General features: G+C 22.9%; 4 protein-coding genes across 6 annotated transcripts; 1 reads left to right on the top strand and 3 right to left on the bottom strand.

The window, feature by feature from the left end:
• On the top strand, window positions 1-3416 carry LOC122854303 (carcinine transporter-like). The gene is made up of 6 exons (XM_044154819.1): window positions 1-781; window positions 1277-1487; window positions 1555-1813; window positions 1902-2313; window positions 2379-2593; window positions 2657-3416. The coding sequence occupies exons 1-6, from the start codon at window positions 531-533 to the stop codon at window positions 3103-3105; spliced, it is 1797 nt and encodes a 598-aa protein (XP_044010754.1). The 5' UTR covers window positions 1-530; the 3' UTR covers window positions 3106-3416.
• A 708-nt stretch (window positions 3417-4124) lies between these two features.
• LOC122854304 (carcinine transporter-like) lies at window positions 4125-7104 on the bottom strand. The gene is made up of 9 exons (XM_044154820.1): window positions 6691-7104; window positions 6050-6254; window positions 5653-5911; window positions 5390-5582; window positions 5213-5318; window positions 5040-5143; window positions 4759-4973; window positions 4502-4677; window positions 4125-4436 (listed from the first exon to the last, which is right to left on the bottom strand). The coding sequence occupies exons 1-9, from the start codon at window positions 6954-6956 to the stop codon at window positions 4242-4244; spliced, it is 1719 nt and encodes a 572-aa protein (XP_044010755.1). The 5' UTR covers window positions 6957-7104; the 3' UTR covers window positions 4125-4241.
• Window positions 7105-7444: 340 nt separating this feature from the next.
• Window positions 7445-13652, bottom strand: LOC122854302 (organic cation transporter protein). The gene is made up of 8 exons (XM_044154818.1): window positions 12842-13652; window positions 11062-11269; window positions 10710-10968; window positions 9773-10071; window positions 9581-9693; window positions 9263-9477; window positions 8847-9195; window positions 7445-8769 (listed from the first exon to the last, which is right to left on the bottom strand). Exons 1-8 carry the CDS (start codon window positions 13147-13149, stop codon window positions 8589-8591), a joined length of 1932 nt encoding a protein of 643 aa, XP_044010753.1. The 5' UTR covers window positions 13150-13652; the 3' UTR covers window positions 7445-8588.
• A 172-nt stretch (window positions 13653-13824) lies between these two features.
• Window positions 13825-15741, bottom strand: LOC122854301 (trans-1,2-dihydrobenzene-1,2-diol dehydrogenase-like). 3 transcript variants are annotated; one of them, XM_044154816.1, is made up of 7 exons: window positions 15638-15741; window positions 15407-15519; window positions 15102-15309; window positions 14905-15022; window positions 14668-14841; window positions 14199-14596; window positions 13847-14137 (listed from the first exon to the last, which is right to left on the bottom strand). In XM_044154816.1, exons 3-7 carry the CDS (start codon window positions 15301-15303, stop codon window positions 14031-14033), a joined length of 999 nt encoding a protein of 332 aa, XP_044010751.1. In that variant the 5' UTR covers window positions 15304-15309; window positions 15407-15519; window positions 15638-15741; the 3' UTR covers window positions 13847-14030. The 3 variants fall into 3 exon arrangements, with proteins under 3 accessions (XP_044010750.1, XP_044010751.1, XP_044010752.1); XM_044154815.1 differs by having other exon boundaries at window positions 13825-14137; window positions 15407-15672; XM_044154817.1 differs by having other exon boundaries at window positions 15102-15304; window positions 15407-15673.
• Window positions 15742-17681: the final 1940 nt, after the last annotated feature.

The raw sequence follows: 17681 nt of genomic DNA, 5'->3' as shown, positions 1-17681 counted from the left end.
ATAAGAAAAACCCCTCTGGTAATAATAGTAAAAATTGAAAAAAAAAAAAATATATAAAAATTTGTGACGTCAAGGGGAATCCTTGTAAAATTAATATTAATTTAATTTATTTATTAATATATTTTTTGTTAATTTAAATACTTGAAAGTAGTATAGTTGTGCATGTGTGGTTTAAAATTTTTTGTGGTGGGGTAAATAATCGTCTCACGAGCAAGACTATAAAGGCCCCAAAGCATCAGTTACTGGGGAAACAGTTGATCGGGACCTACGTTTTTATTATAAATTTAAAATTTTAAAAATTATTATTATCAACAATGAAGTGTATTATATTTATATTTATATATGATAGTTAAATTAAATATTTTACTAAGTGAAAACAATAAATAAATTAAATTTTAGATTTTTTAAATTTTAAATTTGTGCAGTTTTAGTTTTAATAAGTTTTAATAATTTTTTGTTATAGTGATGTTTAATTGTTTAACAGTGTGTTAATTATTATTTAATTTGAAATAATAATTTAAAAAAAAAAAATGACAATGGCTGTTGAAAAGAAAAAAGGAGATGAGGGTGAAACAAGACCAAAAATTGAAACATTCGATGATATACTTCCATACGTGGGTGAAGCAGGACTTTATCAATTTATTCTATTTATTTTGCTGTTACCCTTCACCTTTGTATATGCCTTCCTGTACTTTACACAATTTTTTTTGACCCTGGTACCTAATGAGCACTGGTGTAATGTACCAGAACTCAATGAATGGAATCTCACTGATCATGAAAAGTAAGTTAAATTAACTTGATAAATATTTATAAATAATCTAAGTATATTGCTGATTTTATATCTTTAAATTCATCAACAAATAGATAGATATTTAATTGATAAATCATTACAATTGTCTATGAAGAAAAATTAATAAACAAATATATTTATTTTGTTGATTAATCATGATAAATAAATCAAATAATTCTTGGTGATTCAACCGGAACCGGTTCAGATAAACCATTTAATTTTTTATTTTTTTTTCTTCTTTATATAAAACGCAACAAAGCCATTTACCTGCCGCGGGATAAATTAACAATTCGACCTTGTTCAATGCGGATTTATTTTTTACAATTCCTTTGTATCTTAAACTTGAAATAAAAGTTGTAGAAAAAAAAATGTCTCAAGGTTGTGGGGGATCTTGATTACTCTTCTTTGATAAAAATATAAACAAAGAATAGAAAACATCAATGAAAAAAATCAACTAATTATAAAAAAAAATTTTATTTATTTTAGAATTAGACTGTCAATACCACTTGCAAATGCTGAAGAACTTGGTACTGAAGGTTCACCATTATTTTCAAGATGTCATATGTATGCTGTTAATTTTACTGAAGTTATGATATCAGGTATAAAAACACCTGATTCAACATGGCCAATTAAAAAATGTGATAATGGCTGGAGTTTTAATTACACTGGTGTACCATATGCATCAATTGCTGCTGAGGTATTATTATATATTATTTTTTAATTTTAAAAACAAAATAAATATAAATATATTATTATGCTTACAGCTTGAATGGGTTTGTGATAAAACTTATTTATCATCAGCAGCACAATCAGCATTTTTTATTGGCAGTATTATTGGTGGTTTTATATTTGGATATATTGCTGATCGTTATGGTAGAATACCAGCACTTGTATCATGTAATGCTGTTGGTTTTTTTGCATCTGTTGCAACAGCATTTTGTAATAGTTTTTGGTCATTTGCACTTGCAAGAATGGTTGTTGGTACATCATTTGATAATTGTTTTAATATTTTATTTATCATAAGTAAGTATTTTTAATTTAAAAAAAAAACATTTGACTAATTAAGATGAAAAGTAAACAAGAAAAAAATTAATTTAAATGTTATTTTTAGCAATTGAATATGTTGGTCCAAAATACAGAACTCTTGTTGCCAACATGTCATTTGGTATATATTTTGCAATAGCAGCAAGTGTATTACCATGGATCGCATATTGGATTGCTGATTGGCGAGTGCTGAGTGTTGTAACAGCATTACCACTTGCAACAGCATTTTTTGGTCCTTGGATAGCACCAGAAAGTGCTAGATGGTATTTAATGGCTGGTAAAACTGATAAAGCAATTGAAATGTTAAAAAAATTTGAAAAAATGAATGGTAAAACAGTTGCACCAGAAATTTATGAAGAATTTGAAAAAAGTTGTAATGCATTATTAGAAAAAGATAAAAAAAGACAAAATTATACTGTTTTGGATTTATTTAAAAAACCAAGACTTGCAAGAATTACAGTTGTACTTGTTATCTATTGGTAAGAAGTCAAAAAAAACTTTTAAAAATACAATTTAATAAATTATAATAATTTTTATGTTATAGGCTTTTGATGATTCTTGTTTTTGATGGTCATGTATGGAACATGAAATTACTTCATCCAGATGTATTTACATCATTTTCACTTGCTGCATTAACTGAGTTACCAGCTGCATTATTATTAGCTCTATTTCTCGACAGATGGGGACGACGTTGGATGGGTTTTTCATCAATGTTTATATGTGGAATATTTTCATTTGTTGCAATTTTTACACCAGAAGGTAAAACATTTATAAAATTTAATATTTAAATTAACATTAATATTTATATTTTTATATCAACAGGTTCAATAACAGTTGCAATGGCAATATTTGCAAGACTTGGTGTTAATATTGCAGCAAATATTGGCTTTCAATATGCTGCTGAAATGTTACCAACAGTTGTACGTGCTCAAGGTGTATCATTAATTCATATTATTGGATATTTTGCTCATATTATTGGTCCATATGTTATTTATCTTGCTGATATTAAAAAAGAATTACCATTAATAGCACTTGGTGTTGTATCAATGATTGATGCATTTTTAACGCTAACATTACCAGAAACACTTGGACAAGATTTACCAGAATCATTACAAGAAGGTAATGATTTTGGTAAAGAACAAAGTTTTTGGTGGATACCATGTTTATCAGCATCACATGAAAAAAGAAAAAAATATAGAAGAAAAATTGGTGCTGTTAATGCTGGTTATAATCCAGGTAGTCTTGGCACAATTGATTCAACAAGATTATAGCAAATTATTATTATTTTAATAAAATTTAATTTTTATTTTATTTAGTTTTATTATTATTATTGTTGTTGTAAAAACATCAGACAATTTTTTCATCATTCCAAAGATTATTTCTCTCGATTTATTATTCATTCAATTGTTAGTTACATTTGTTTAATTTTTCTTTTTTTTTTTTTTTGTTATTATTTTAAATATTTTTCAGTAGAATCATTTCAGTACTTATTAGGCCTGTCTTTAAAAAAGAAAATATAAGAGTAGTTCAGTTTGATGGTTGTTGGACAGGTCAGTGCCAATAAGAGAAATAATAAAAATATATAAAATTAATTTTGAAAAAGTATATTGTTTAATAAAATTTTAGAAAACTCATTTAAACATTTTAAGTACATTTTAATGATAGTCCAATTTGTATGATAAATGAATGTACAAAATAAAAAAAAATGAAAAAACAACTGTACAGTTTAAATTTATGTAAAATAAAATAAATAAATAATTACATTGAACCTGATAAATCATACTTGGAATTTCTAATAAATTTGTTTATTTTTCTTTTAGAAAAATTTTTATAAATGTATTTCTCTATTATAAAAAGTAGAAAATAGAAATATACCTCTTTTAATTTATAATACCCCAAAATTTTGAAAATTCGACTATGTATTTTTTTAAAAAAAGACAAGTTCGTATCAGGAACAAAGAATAGGCAAAGAGGTATTTTTTTTTGTAGAAAAAATACCTCCTCTAATTTATAATACCCTGAAAAAAAAAATTTCGACTATGTATTTTTTTAAAAAAAGACAAGTTCGTATCAGGAACAAATAATAGGCAAAGAGGTATTTTTTTTTGTGGAAAAAATACCTTTTCTAATTTATAATACCCTGAAAAAAAAAATTTCGACTATGTATTTTTTCAAAAAAAGACAAGTTCGTATCAGGAACATAGAATAGGCGAGGAGGTTTTCTATGCTGTACTACAAGAGGCTGACCTGCTCTATTTATTCATTTAAATTACAATAAAAAATTCATAGATAAATAATAATATAAATCATTTATTTTCATTTATTATTTCATTTATAAAATTTTTTTTTTTGTAAGATAAAAATGGTAATTGTTAAAGTATTATATTTAAGTTGAAATTAAGTTTTTTTAATCATTTTCATTTTCTTGTTTATTACAAAATGGAAATGACCAAAATTTATCACCTCTGCTAAAATCTTCACCCTGTTGAAGTGTCTGAGGTAGATCACGTCCAAGTGTTTCTGGTAGAAATAGCACCAATAATCCAGTTAAAAGTGCTGTTACACCCAAAAACATCATTGGTAGACCAGTCCATATAAAAACCTTGAATTCATATTATATTTTAACATGTAAATTGATAAGGAAAAAAAAATTTAATTATAACTTACAAGATCAGTGATGTAAGGTGCAACAGCATGTGCTAAAATACCAAAAATATGTACCAATGCAACACCTTGTCCTCTAACTGGTGTTGGTAATACTTCAGCTGCATATTGAAGACCAATATTTGCAGCCATATTACCACAAAAACGTGCCATAACTGATGATGCTAATTTTGCTCCAGCTATTTAAACAAAACAAGCAAAAATTATTCAAATAAAATCATTAATATTATTTTGTTTTTCAAATTAATTGTAATACATACGAGCTGGTAAATATAACTCAGCAAAACTACAAATACCAATTCCAGTTATTGTTATAAAACCACAAAAACGACGTCCTAAACGATCAAGTATCAATGTCACCAATAAACCAGCTGGTAATTCTGTTGCTGATGCCAATGAAAATGATACAAATACAGAACTTTGAAGTAACTTTAATGAATAAACATGTCCATCAAAACAAATTATTGTCATTGTCCTAAAAAAAATAAAATAACAATTTAGCAATTACAAAAAATTAATTTATTGATTAATTAGCTATTACCAAAATGCAATAATTAAAATTGTTGTTCTAGCAAGTCTTGGTGTTTTAAATAAATCCAATAATGTTGCTGATTCATTACACTTGTGTGCATTACTAGCATTTCTCTGTTAAATAATTTAAATAATTGTTATTAATATTTATAAATTTGATGAAAAATTAGTTTATTTTTTTACCACATAATTATCATAAATCATTGGATCTGGATTCATGCCATTTATTTTTGATATTTTTTTTAAATTTGCTATTACTTTTTCCCATTTTCCTTTAGTTGCATACCACCTGAAAAAAAAAAAAACGTATATATTTGTTTTTTGTAAATTAAATTATCAATGAAATTAAATTAAAATTACCGTGCACTTTCTGGCAATATCCATGGTGTAAATAATCCAAAAATCATTGGTATTGCAACAATGTATGCTAGGTGTCTCCAATTAGCAACATAATAAGCAACCCATGGTAATAATGTACTGCCAATTGCAAAATGTACACCAAATGCAATATTAAAAACTAACGTACGTCTTTTAACTGACATATATTCTACAACTAAAAAAAAAAAATAAATAATAAATAAATCAACAATACAAAAACAAAATTAATTAATTTTTTTTGTTACCTAAAATAAGTGGAATGTTGATGCAATTATCAAATGCAAAACCAGTAATAAAACGACACAATGCAAATCCATAAAATGTTGTTGCATTTGCTGTTGCAATTGTACCAGCTAGTCCAATAAAATTACATAGTACCAAAGCTGGTATACGTCCTTTATGATCAGCAATCCAGCCAAATATAAAACCACCAAGTATTGAGCCACAAAAAAAAATTGCTTGGGCTGATGATATTAAATATTCCTGGTCACATACCCAGCCTAGCTAATCGACAAGGGTAACAAGACTGTCAATGGCTTCTCTTATCACAATATTATTTTTATATTATTAAAAATTATTTAAAAAAAAAAAAATTAAAAATAGTAACATAATTTTATATAATAAAGACAATGATAATCGCACCTCACTACCAATACTGAGATATGGAACAACAGACATATTATATTCCCATTTATTACACTCAATTGTTTCATTAGTTTTCCATTCTTCAATATTATTTAAATTATTTATATTATCACTCGATAATAATTGTGTGTAATTTAAATTTTTTTTATGACATTTATCATAGTAGGGATATTCATTTGATGATGGAATTGCTGCTTTAACTCTTTATACAAAAAAAAAAAATTATTAATAATTTTTTCTGTGGGGGGAAAAGGGGGTTAATTGTCGACAAAAAAAAATTTATTATTATTAATTTTTTTCGGGGGAACGTGGGGTCAATTGTGGAGCATTTAAAAATTGCTGAAAAAATTTTTTTGTAATTTTAACGATTGTATTAATGAGTACTAATTAAAAGTCGATAATTTTTTTTTTTTTTTTATCGAGTATTACATAGTTGATTGTAGTCCGATTTTTATTATATGTAAATTTTAAAAAGAAGAAATTAATAATTTTATTGTCATTTTTGTAATTAGACTTTTACAGTGATTAGTTTTTTTTTTTTTTAATTAATTTTTTCTTGTCATTTGTGATTTGTTTATTGTCTTTTAATATTTTTTTTTATTTAAATTTCATTTTTAGTTAAAATAAATTGTATTTACCTTTGTTCCATTGTTAAATTGAGGTTTTTAAATTCATCAACTTGGCACCAGTGTTCTTGTGGTACAAGTGTTAAAAAAAATGTTGAAAAATATAAATTTGAATATATTATACAGTATGGAAATAATGCAATTAATAAATATATTTGATATTTTCCAAAATTTCCAACAAATGGTAGAACATCATCAATTGATTCAAATTTTTGTCGCAATGCTGTTCTTTCATTTGCCTCTGTTTCATGGTCAATTGTTTTTAATTCTTTTCTCATGATTTAATTTTTTTAAATATAAATTTTGGCTTTATCAGTGACCCAATAAGTTTATATTTATATTTTTAAATTAACTTGTTTGTTAGTTTATTGTTTTTTAAATTTTTTTTATATATATTTCTCTCTTTCTTTTTTATTAATTTATGTGATTGATGGAGTCAATCGAATGTCATATGTATTTTAATTATTATCGTTTTATATTGTGCAATGTATTATTCCATTAAATATTTTTTTTAACTCTGAAAATAATAATTTATATTATTTTATATACAATTTTATTTTATTTTTGTTTTTTTATTATTAAAATTGATCTAGTTTTTTTTTTTTCCTTTTTTTTTTTTTGTATGCAATTTCAACTGCAATAAAAATTTGTCAACTATTATTATTATGCATTATTATTATTATTATTTTAATCAATAAAATATATAGTGACGTATATTCCTGAAATAAGATATTTTTTATTATTTAAAATAATATTTTTGACTTACTTTATGTGTTTTTTTTTATTATCATAATGAAGTTTTTTTTTTAAAAGGCACAAATGAATTTATCGTTATCTAACAAGTATGCTGCAATGATAGCAAGACTCTATGTCTGTAAAATTGTCACATGAATAAATAAAAATAAAAGAAAAAATATTATTTTAAAAATATAAACAATAGTTATTTAAATAATTAAGAAAATTCACTTTTCAATTGAAATTTTTAAATAATTTTTAAATAATGAAATAAATGATGATTTTTTTAAAAAAATTTTAATAATAAAATTATTATTATTTATATTTATTGGAAGTATCACTTGATTATTTGGTTTTGAATTATTGAGATTGCATTGGAGTATGTTGTGAACAGTTTCAAAGACGACTGCGTTACTTGTAAAAAATTGCGGGTCAGCAAAACGGATTCAAACAAAGTGGGGAGATTGTGTAAAATATATAACGACAGCAAGAATATGAGAATCTATTTATATTTATATGCAAAAGTATTAGTTTGTGTATATCATCATTTATCTTGTTACATAAAAAAATACAATGCAGTTTATGTGGATATAATAGCTAAAAATATGATTTAAAAAAAATTTGCATTATCGACTTTTTGGATTACTTTATGACGTAATTGAAAAAAAAGAGATCAAATGAAATTAAAATTTATGATAATTAAAAGTATGTCATAAAAATTATCTATTTTAGTATTTAATCTTATAATCTTACTGTAAATTATTTAACTAATTTAAAAAATATCTGCGACTTTTAATTTGTTTATTTTAATTTCATTTTTTAAATTTAATTATCGATCAATCAAGAATATATATTTTTTTCAATTTTTTTTCAAATTAATATCATCACTTTATTGTCTTAAAATTAAAAATTAAAAACTTTATTTTTATAAAATATAAAATCTCTAAAATATCATCAACAGTTATAGAAATTAATTAAAATTTTAATTTGACATTGAAACATGTGTTTTGTAAATTATTTAAAAGTGATTATTAAAAATTTAATATTTATAAAACAACTGCTATATGATCTATCAAAATTTTGCATTTAAAATATCCCAAAAAAATATTTAATAAATTCATAAGACTGATGTTATTTTTGCAATGATAAATAATTAATTTTTTTCATCTATTTAATCACAGTCTAACAACCTCAACAGGTGTATTGCCACTTCCATTAACACGAGATCTAATACTATTACGAATGATCATACTGCTTCTCATTGTTTCACCACGTAATGATCCACGCAAAGATCTTTGAATACTGTCTGACCTGTATGATCTAATAATCTCAGGTTTCTCTTCATCATCAATTTTTCTAAAATAAAAAATATACAAATTAATTTTCGCAATAAAAATAACTGTAATATTATTAATATAAAAATAAAATTTTACTTCATGAAACATGGCATATCCCATAAGCCCTGATCTTTGCCAAAATCTTCACCATCTTGAAGTGTTTGTGGTAATACCTTGTCCAATGTTTCTGGTAAAAATAATGATAAACCACCTCCAAGTATTCCAAATATACCAAGTAATAAAAGTGGAAGTATTGGCTGTATTCCACCAAGATATACAACAAATGGTGCTGCAATACTTGCAACATATCCCATTGTATGAATTAATGCAACACCTTGAGCACGTACAACTGTTGGTAATAGCTCAGCAGCATATTGAAGACCAATATTATAAGATATATTAACACAAAATCTTCCCATTATTGCTAAACTTGCTGAATAAATATCTAAATAAATATAAATTGATATTAATAAATTATTTTATTTTATTTTTTTATTTTAAATAATACATACTATCTGATACAGCACATGCCCAAATACTAAATACACCAGATATAACCATTGATCCACAAGCAAGCCATCTTCTTCCCCATCTATCAAGTACCATTGTTAAAAATGTATCAGCTGGTAATTCAGTTGCTGCAGCAACTGTAAATGTTATAAATACATTTAAACCAAGATTATCAACATTTCTAACGTGTCCATCAAATACCAATGATATTGCCATCCTGAAATTATTAATAAAAAATAAAATACAAATTAAAATAACAAATAAATTGATTAATTATGATTTTTTTTTTTTAAATTATTGTTGTTTTATTTTTTTTTTACCAAATGAGAATCAATAATATTGTTATTTTACGTAAACGAGGACTTTTAAATAGACTTATTACTGAGTATGTTGAATTTTCTTTTTCATTTTTAATTGCCTCTTCACATGTATCCTAAATGATAATTATAAAATTAATTAAAAATGAATATATTATTTGTTGTAATTATGTAATTAATAATAATTTTTCTTACTTTAAAATCTTGCATTATATTATCAGGTACTTTTGTGCCATTTATTCTTTCAAATTTATGTAATATTTCAATAGCTTTATCAATTTTACCCATACTAACAAGCCACCTGGCACTTTCAGGTACGAATAATGGTGTTAATAATGCCAATGCCAATGGTAATGATGTTGCAATAACTGTATATCTCCAATCAGCAAGGAAATAAGCAATCCAAGGTAATACACATGCAGCAAATGTAAAGAAAATTGCAATTGACATATTTGCAACAAATGTTCGCCACTTTGGTCCAACATATTCAAGTACTAAATTAATATAAAATTCAAAATAACAATTAAAAATTAAAAAAAAAAAATTATCATTATTATTATATAAATTATTCAATTGAAAAAAAAAAAAAAAAATACTTAAGATTGTAATTATATTTTTATTTTTTCATTGTTTTATTATATAATTAAAAGTTAATGACCGAATGACTCATAATTTGAAGGATTCGATGACAAACAAGGATAAATTTTTTAATTATTTAAAAATTTTTTTAATAAATTTATTCAAAAGTTTAATGACTTTTTATAATTAACACAAGTAAATTATAATTTTATTTTATTTTTAAATTAAAATAGTTTCAAGTCAATGACCTCGACAACATTGATCTATTTATTTTCATGTTAAATGAATTAATGGATTAATTATAATGATTAATAACTGAGATTTTATATATACTTGTTATCAGGACAAACACCTGCATTAATAATTTATAAAATCCAAGTGGAAATAATTTAATAAAAAATAAAAAAAAAATAAATAAATTCAAGGCTAATTGTCACGAGTATTTTGTAATTATCAGTATTGTTATATTTACTTTAAAGTCACGTTTTAAATATATAAATAAAAAAATAATTACATTCTATTATATTTTTTTTAAATAATTAAATAATCTTACCGAGTATATACATCATTGTAAAACAATTATCAAATGCAAAACCAACAAAAAAACGACAAATAATAAATTGCCAAAAATTATTTGTAAATGCTGTTGAAATACCAGCAATACATCCAACAATATTACATCCAACAAGTGCTGGTATTCTTCCATGACGATCAGCAATCCAGCCAAATATTAAACCACCAAATATTGCACCAATGAAAAAAATACTTTGTGCTATTGTTGGTAGTGCTGAATCTTCACATACCCAATTATTCTACAAAGGAAATAAATAATTTTCAAATTGATGACAAGTTGAATTACATATTTTTATAAATAATTGTAGATTTATTTTTTTTATTTTGATTACCTCTGTTGCAACTGTCTGATATGGTATATCAGTAAAATTATACTCCCAGCCAAATTGACATTTTTTAGTTGGCCATGATGGATCAGCAATTGGTGCTGTATTATTTTTTAATAATTCTGAATAATCAATGTCATACATTAAACATTTTGCGTAATTTGGACGGTTACCAGTTATTTTATCATCTGTTACTGGTATTGACAATGCAACTCTGTAATTTATATTTTAAAATTTTTTTATTATCAATTTATCGTTATGTAGTTTGTATAAATTAAATTGTCGTTATTTTATATCACATTATGCTAAATTTTAAATTTAATTACTCATGCAATATTGTTGTGTTGAAACTATTATTTATTTTATTTTTTTTTTCTTCACGCTCCCATTGCTAATGTGAAGGTTTTGCATTAACTAATATAATTTTTTTGTATTTAAAAAACATTTTAAAATATTTAAATATATATTTATTATCATTTATTTGAAAAAAAAAAATTATATTGCAAAGTTTTGAGTAGGTGTTGATTAATTGAATTGAAAAATAAATAAATAATTTTTTGTAATTTAGTTTAAAAAATATCAGCATATTACGCAAAAAAATATATTTAAAATCTAAACAAGTAAATGTCAATGAATATAAAATTCAAGTTGAAAGAAAAATATATAAAAATAAATTTGTAATAATCGATGAGACGATAATGCAATAATTTTTTAAGCGCAATTTTGTTAACACATTTCCCATACATGAAGGTCATTCAATAAAAACTTTCCATATATACATAAACATTTCCATCATTACGTGTAAATTACAACGATAAATATATATACCATTAAAATAATTAAAACTATTATTTTGATATTTAATATTTACGTACTTGTATAATTATACTAAAAAAAATATTTTAAATAATTTAATAAAAGGTATTTGTTTATTATTTTTTTATGACAAATTAAAATTGATATTTTTGTGGTAAAAAAAATGCAAAATATTCATTGAATTGTAAATAGCATATGAGTGATAATGAATTTTTATGTAAAATATTTTTTTTTTTATTCAAAATGAATATTTCGATTCGAAATAAAATAGGTTTTTCGATTCGAAATAAAATAAATTTTTCGATTCGAAATAAAATAAATATTTCGATTCGAAATAAAATAAATTTTTCGATTCGAAATAAAATAAATATTTCGATTCGAAATAAAATAAATATTTCGATTCGAAATAAAATAAAACATTTCGATTTGAAATAAATATTTCGATTCGATAGAAACATTTAAATATTAATTAAAAGATATTTCGATTAATAATAATAATTTCATTTCGAAATACAATTTCAATTAAAAAATAAAAAAAATTCCCAATAGATGGAAAATTAAAGACGCGAAAGGTCTCAATAATTCTAAACATAGAGATTGTACTAGTGCAATTAAAAATAAAAAATCCTTTCCATGCTTGACCTCGATCAAGTGGAATTTCCAGTATGATTGATGAAATAATATTCAATAACATCATTACTTCCATCATTTATTTAATTTTTCATTATTTTTTTTTTTTCCAACAAGTCATGATCGAGATGTATACTGTCTAATTCAATAAAACATTGATAAATAATTACAAGATTAAAAAAAAAAAATAAAACCAATAATTGTTATCCTTGATATAATATTAACCTCGAATTTGGAATCTAATTGATTTCTGTTGACATTGACATGGATGCTTCTAGGACCATTATAAATATATATATATTTCAAAATAATTAGATAAAAATATTAATAATTTATTTACCTTTGTTCAACAGTTAAATTTTCTAATGCTGGTACTTTACACCAATGCTCTTCTGGTATAAGTGTAATAAATATTTGACTAAAATAAACCCAAGCAACAAAAAATGCAAATGGTATCATCAAAAGAAATAATATTTTTTGATAACGATTAAATTCACCAATATAAGGTAATAAATCATCAAAATCAACATCTTTTCTTGTTTTATTTTTTATTTTTGATAAATTATTTGTTTGTTGTTGATTTGTTAAATTATTTGTTATTTGATTATTTATGTTTATATTATAATTAGATCTCTCGTTACTCGACATATTTATTTTATTATATTTTTATATTAAATAATAATAAAAATATGTTTTATTTTATTTTTTAACTTCACTGTGCAATCCACTTGTTACTCGCATTATTAGACTTTTATTTATCAAGTTTTTTGCTTATATAAACTTCCGTTATTAAATTTGGTAAATGTATAAAAAAAATAAATAAATTTATCAAATGTAATTGAGTTAGTTTAGAGTTGAGAAATTACCGCTATACTGAGGTTGTTGAAATGTATATTCAACTGATATAGCCAACCGTCATTCAAAGATATCTCCCACTTTAATTTTTTTTACTTGCTATTTACTTTTAATGATTCTTTAGGGATACAAAGTATCTCATTATCCGATAGACAGGTATATAATTCTTCAGGTAAATACTTAATACAATACTGCTAAAAAAATAAAAATAAAAAAACTATTTCCGTCTACGAAATATTCAAGTTTGATAACATAAAATGTTATCAAAGCTCAATTAACATACAAGGTACACGTGATTATTATAATCTTTATTGAAAAAAAAAAAAACAAATAAAATAATAATTTTCCATTAAAAATAAAACAATAAAAACTTGTCAATTTGTTTATTTTATTGATTCATTTGTAATGACAAATCAACTTCAAAAATATTATTTAAAAATTATTAATTGTTTGATAAATTTAGGCAAATTATTTTTCATTATTTAATTTTTTATTTGATTGAATATTGAGAACGTGAGAGTAATGTATACATAATTTATTTTTCTTTTAATTGTTAACTTTTTTTTAGACTATTCTTTTGTGTCTAATTTATCCTTGAATTAAAAAAAATAAGACACAAGTTTATTGACATTAAAAATATGATTATATTGAATAATTTTATGATGTATAAATTACTAATTATCTTGAGGATAAACGACACCAATTTGTCGACGAATTTCATCTTCAATTTCAGCAATTAAAAGTGATTCTTTGTGTGTTATTTTGTCACTTTCTTTAAAGCCTATTTAAATAAATTAAAAATCAGTAAAATTATTATATAAATTATTTGTTTTATTAATTACCTGATTTGATACATTGACGTGCTTCCATAGCTTCATAACGTAATCCAGCTGAATTAATAAAATTAAAATCAAGTGGTGCTTTTGGAAGTGGAAATTCAATTTTTCCAGATGGCAATTCAGCTGTTGTTGGACACCAAAAATTTGGTATTTTAATTGTACCATTTGTGCCAATAATTACACCTTCATTTGGCAAATTTGCTAATGAATGTGTTGATAGTACTGCTGTACGATTATTGCTGTATTTTAATATTGCTGACATTGATATATCAACTCCATCATCATTTAAAAAACCATCGGCTTTTATTGACAATGGTTTTTCACCATCAAATATTAACGACGCAAATTGGATTGTATAAACACCAAGATCAAGAATTGTACCACCTCCTTGAGCTTTGACACTATATTAAAAATAAAATTTATAAATTATTATGGCTTATTTATCAATTTAAATGTAATATTTTTTATTTACTTTAATCGTTCAACATTTGGCATTCTAAATCCAAAACTTGCAATGACCTGAACAACATCTCCAATAGATCCAGATTTAATTTCTTTTTTAATAACATCATAAAGTGGAAAATGACGACTCCATATTGCTTCCATGAGAAATAAATTTTTTTCTTTAGCAATTGCAAGTAGTTCTCTGTAATTTTAAATAATCAAAAAAAATTAAAAATCAAAAAATTTATAAATAAATAATTGGTACCTTGTTTCTTTGGCATTCATTGTCAATGGTTTTTCACATAAAACATTCTTTCCATTGTTCAACATTAATTTTGAAACTTCAAGATGTTGAGGATTTAACATTCCAACATAGACAATATCTAGAAAATAAATTTGTAAAATTAATTTAATTATTCTGTTTAATAATAAATTTATTAATTAATTAAATTATTTAATTACCAATATCTGAATCTTTAGCAAGCTCCTCATAACTACCATATGATTTTTTAATTTTATGAATTTTTGAAAATTCTTGAGCTCTTGATAGACTTCTTGCAGCAACAGCAACAACTTCATGTTCACTTGGTGGAAGTGTTGCCAAGGCATTTGTAAAATCATGAGATATTTTTCCAGCACTTGCTATTCCCCAACGAGTTGCCATTTTATTCTTAATTTCAACAACAATAATATAAAATTAAAATAATATATTTATTTAAATGTTATTATTTTTATTATTTATCAATTATTTATTTATTTAAACTTACTGTGTTTTTGTGTGTGAACGTGTCAAGAGCCACCAGAATTTAGTATTAAACTGAGGTTAAAATAACACAACACTGGCTTTTTTTAATGATATTTTTTTAATCACTTTATCACTCTGCAAGATAAACCAGACTTATTTATATATATATTTTTAATTTTATTATGATAAAATATTATTTGATTATTTAAAAAATAAATATATCATTTATTTTACTATCAATATTATTTATTACAAGAAATTATCAAGGCTGATGAATTTAGCACTCTTTTAATTTTTTTTTTATTTTTCGATCAACATCATTCCAGACTGGTTACGTAACTACAGATTAATTCAAAGATAAATTTTATTTCTAAAGAGGGAATCAAGCGAAATAATAAAACAGCGTTAGATTTTTTTTTTTTATGTTTTTTTCTTTAAATTCATCAATGCGAGTACAATGTGAAATTTCGCAAGTATACATACATATTTTTTTATTTTTTCATTTTTTTGTAATAGTAAATAGTATTAATTAATTATAATAATAATCATAATAATAATGTACAAGTATTTACTTTTTCTCTGCATTTCATACTAATTTTTTTTTTTTTTTTTTAAATTAATTTTCTTATGATTTAATTAGGTTTTGACTGGGATGAATTATTTCTTTGTGCCATGACATTTTTTTCTCTATGTAATTATAATATTATTCTTTTTGAATATTTAATTTTTTATTCTCCATCAAATTTGATTGCCACTTTTTTTTTTTTTTTTATATTCAGCAATGTGCAGTTGTTTTTTTTTTAAATGCATTTTACATTTTTTTTAAATAATTTTTTTAAGCCAATTTATTTATTTTTTTGATAATTAAATTAACAACAGCCAATTTATAAATTATTTTTACATTAATTTTTCTATCTTTGGCCCAGCATTTAATTTTTTTTTTACCAAAAAAAAATGCCTCGATTTAATTACGAGCTTTAATGCTGTATAATTAATTTATTTTTGTAATCTTTGCTCTTTTTTTATTCGTAAAATAACAATAAAATAAAAAAACAAAAATTATTTGCATATAATTAATGTAATATTTATTATTCAATATTTTAATTCAAACTTTTAAAATATTATGACAAAAAAATTGCTGTTTAGTGATTATTGTCCTCCAAGTTTCTCCCACAAATAAAAAAAAAAAATATAAAACAAATAATTTTATACACTCACTATTATTAATAAATTATTAGATATATTTTTATAAATATACCTAAAGCATTAGAAATATTATTTCAATTTTTATTTCGACGATAATAATTATTCTAAGATACACATAAACTGAATAACTCGCGCGCGCTTTTTTAAATTTTACAAAGAATTTTATTCATTTTTTTTTTATGTTTCTTTGTCTTGAAGACAATTTAATCCATAAAATGGAAGATGATAATAATAATAATAATAACAATAAAAAGACAATGTATTATTATTATTATTATTTGTAATTAATTAATTAATTTTCTCCAAAAAAAAAAAAAACGTATGGAATTATTCCAAACGAAAAACTTTTTTATTATTTTATTAATATAATTTTTGTGTGTGGTTTATTAAAATGTATTATTAATTTGTATATTTTTTTTTATCGTCTACATTTTTTTTTTCGCTTATGGGATATATATTTTTGGATGTAAATTTTTTTTTTAATTAAAACATACAATACATTCTTCAAGATATACATTTTGATATTTTTATTTTTAAAATTTGTCGACTGTATTGGTAAATTAATTTTTTAAAGTCGATATGTATATTTAAATTTCAACATTCACAAATGCATTTTAATTATTATTATTCATTTTTTTAATTATTAACTTCATTATCCTCCAATACGTATCTTCATAAATCCACATTAAGAAAGGCCGTTTCGTGGAAGACACAGTAAAAAATGGTCTTGTAATGGAATAAATATATTTCAATTAAAATTTAAAAAGAAATAATTAGTATTAGTTTTTTTTCTTATACATGAAGAACAACTATATCCCATTTTTAACATTATAAATACAATCATTCGGGTTTATGAACAATATAACCATTTTTATTATTCATTCAAATAATTATTTAATATTTTTTTATAATTATGATTTTTTAAATACTCATTGACAATAAATTATTGCAAAAATTTTGCTAAATGATTCAATAGTTTATATATAAAATGGCTAGGCCACTATTTTAAATTTATTTACTTTTTTTTTTTCATCTTTTTGTGTTTTTTTTTTTTAATTAATTTTTAACATGAAATAATTTATTTATTTTTA

Source organism: Aphidius gifuensis, linkage group LG4, assembly GCF_014905175.1.
Source record: "Aphidius gifuensis isolate YNYX2018 linkage group LG4, ASM1490517v1, whole genome shotgun sequence".
NCBI classification, from domain to species: domain Eukaryota; kingdom Metazoa; phylum Arthropoda; class Insecta; order Hymenoptera; family Braconidae; genus Aphidius; species Aphidius gifuensis.
This window is presented reverse-complemented; position numbering and strand designations above follow the sequence as displayed.

Bases quoted from the DNA above. Each gene is read 5' to 3' on its own strand.
- LOC122854302 (XM_044154818.1), bottom strand. From the start codon at position 13,149: ATGTCGAGTAACGAGAGATCTAATTATAATATAAACATAAATAATCAA. The intron at 9,694-9,772 runs GTAAGAAAAATT...ATTATCATTTAG, and splicing joins ATATAATGCAAGATTTTAAA to GATACATGTGAAGAGGCAAT. The intron at 8,770-8,846 runs GTAAAATTTTAT...TTTTTATTTTAG, and splicing joins GATATGCCATGTTTCATGAA to AAAAATTGATGATGAAGAGA.
- LOC122854303 (XM_044154819.1), top strand. From the start codon at position 531: ATGACAATGGCTGTTGAAAAGAAAAAAGGAGATGAGGGTGAAACAAGA. The intron at 1,488-1,554 runs GTATTATTATAT...TTATGCTTACAG, and splicing joins ATGCATCAATTGCTGCTGAG to CTTGAATGGGTTTGTGATAA. The intron at 2,594-2,656 runs GTAAAACATTTA...TTATATCAACAG, and splicing joins TGCAATTTTTACACCAGAAG to GTTCAATAACAGTTGCAATG.
- LOC122854304 (XM_044154820.1), bottom strand. From the start codon at position 6,956: ATGAGAAAAGAATTAAAAACAATTGACCATGAAACAGAGGCAAATGAA. The intron at 4,974-5,039 runs GTAATAGCTAAT...TATTTTTTTTAG, and splicing joins ATTTTAATTATTGCATTTTG to GACAATGACAATAATTTGTT. The intron at 4,437-4,501 runs GTAAGTTATAAT...TATGAATTCAAG, and splicing joins CACCTTACATCACTGATCTT to GTTTTTATATGGACTGGTCT.
- LOC122854301 (XM_044154816.1), bottom strand. From the start codon at position 15,303: ATGGCAACTCGTTGGGGAATAGCAAGTGCTGGAAAAATATCTCATGAT. The intron at 15,023-15,101 runs GTAATTAAATAA...TTTATTTTCTAG, and splicing joins TGCTAAAGATTCAGATATTG to ATATTGTCTATGTTGGAATG. The intron at 14,597-14,667 runs GTAAATAAAAAA...TTTTTAATATAG, and splicing joins CCAAATGTTGAACGATTAAA to TGTCAAAGCTCAAGGAGGTG.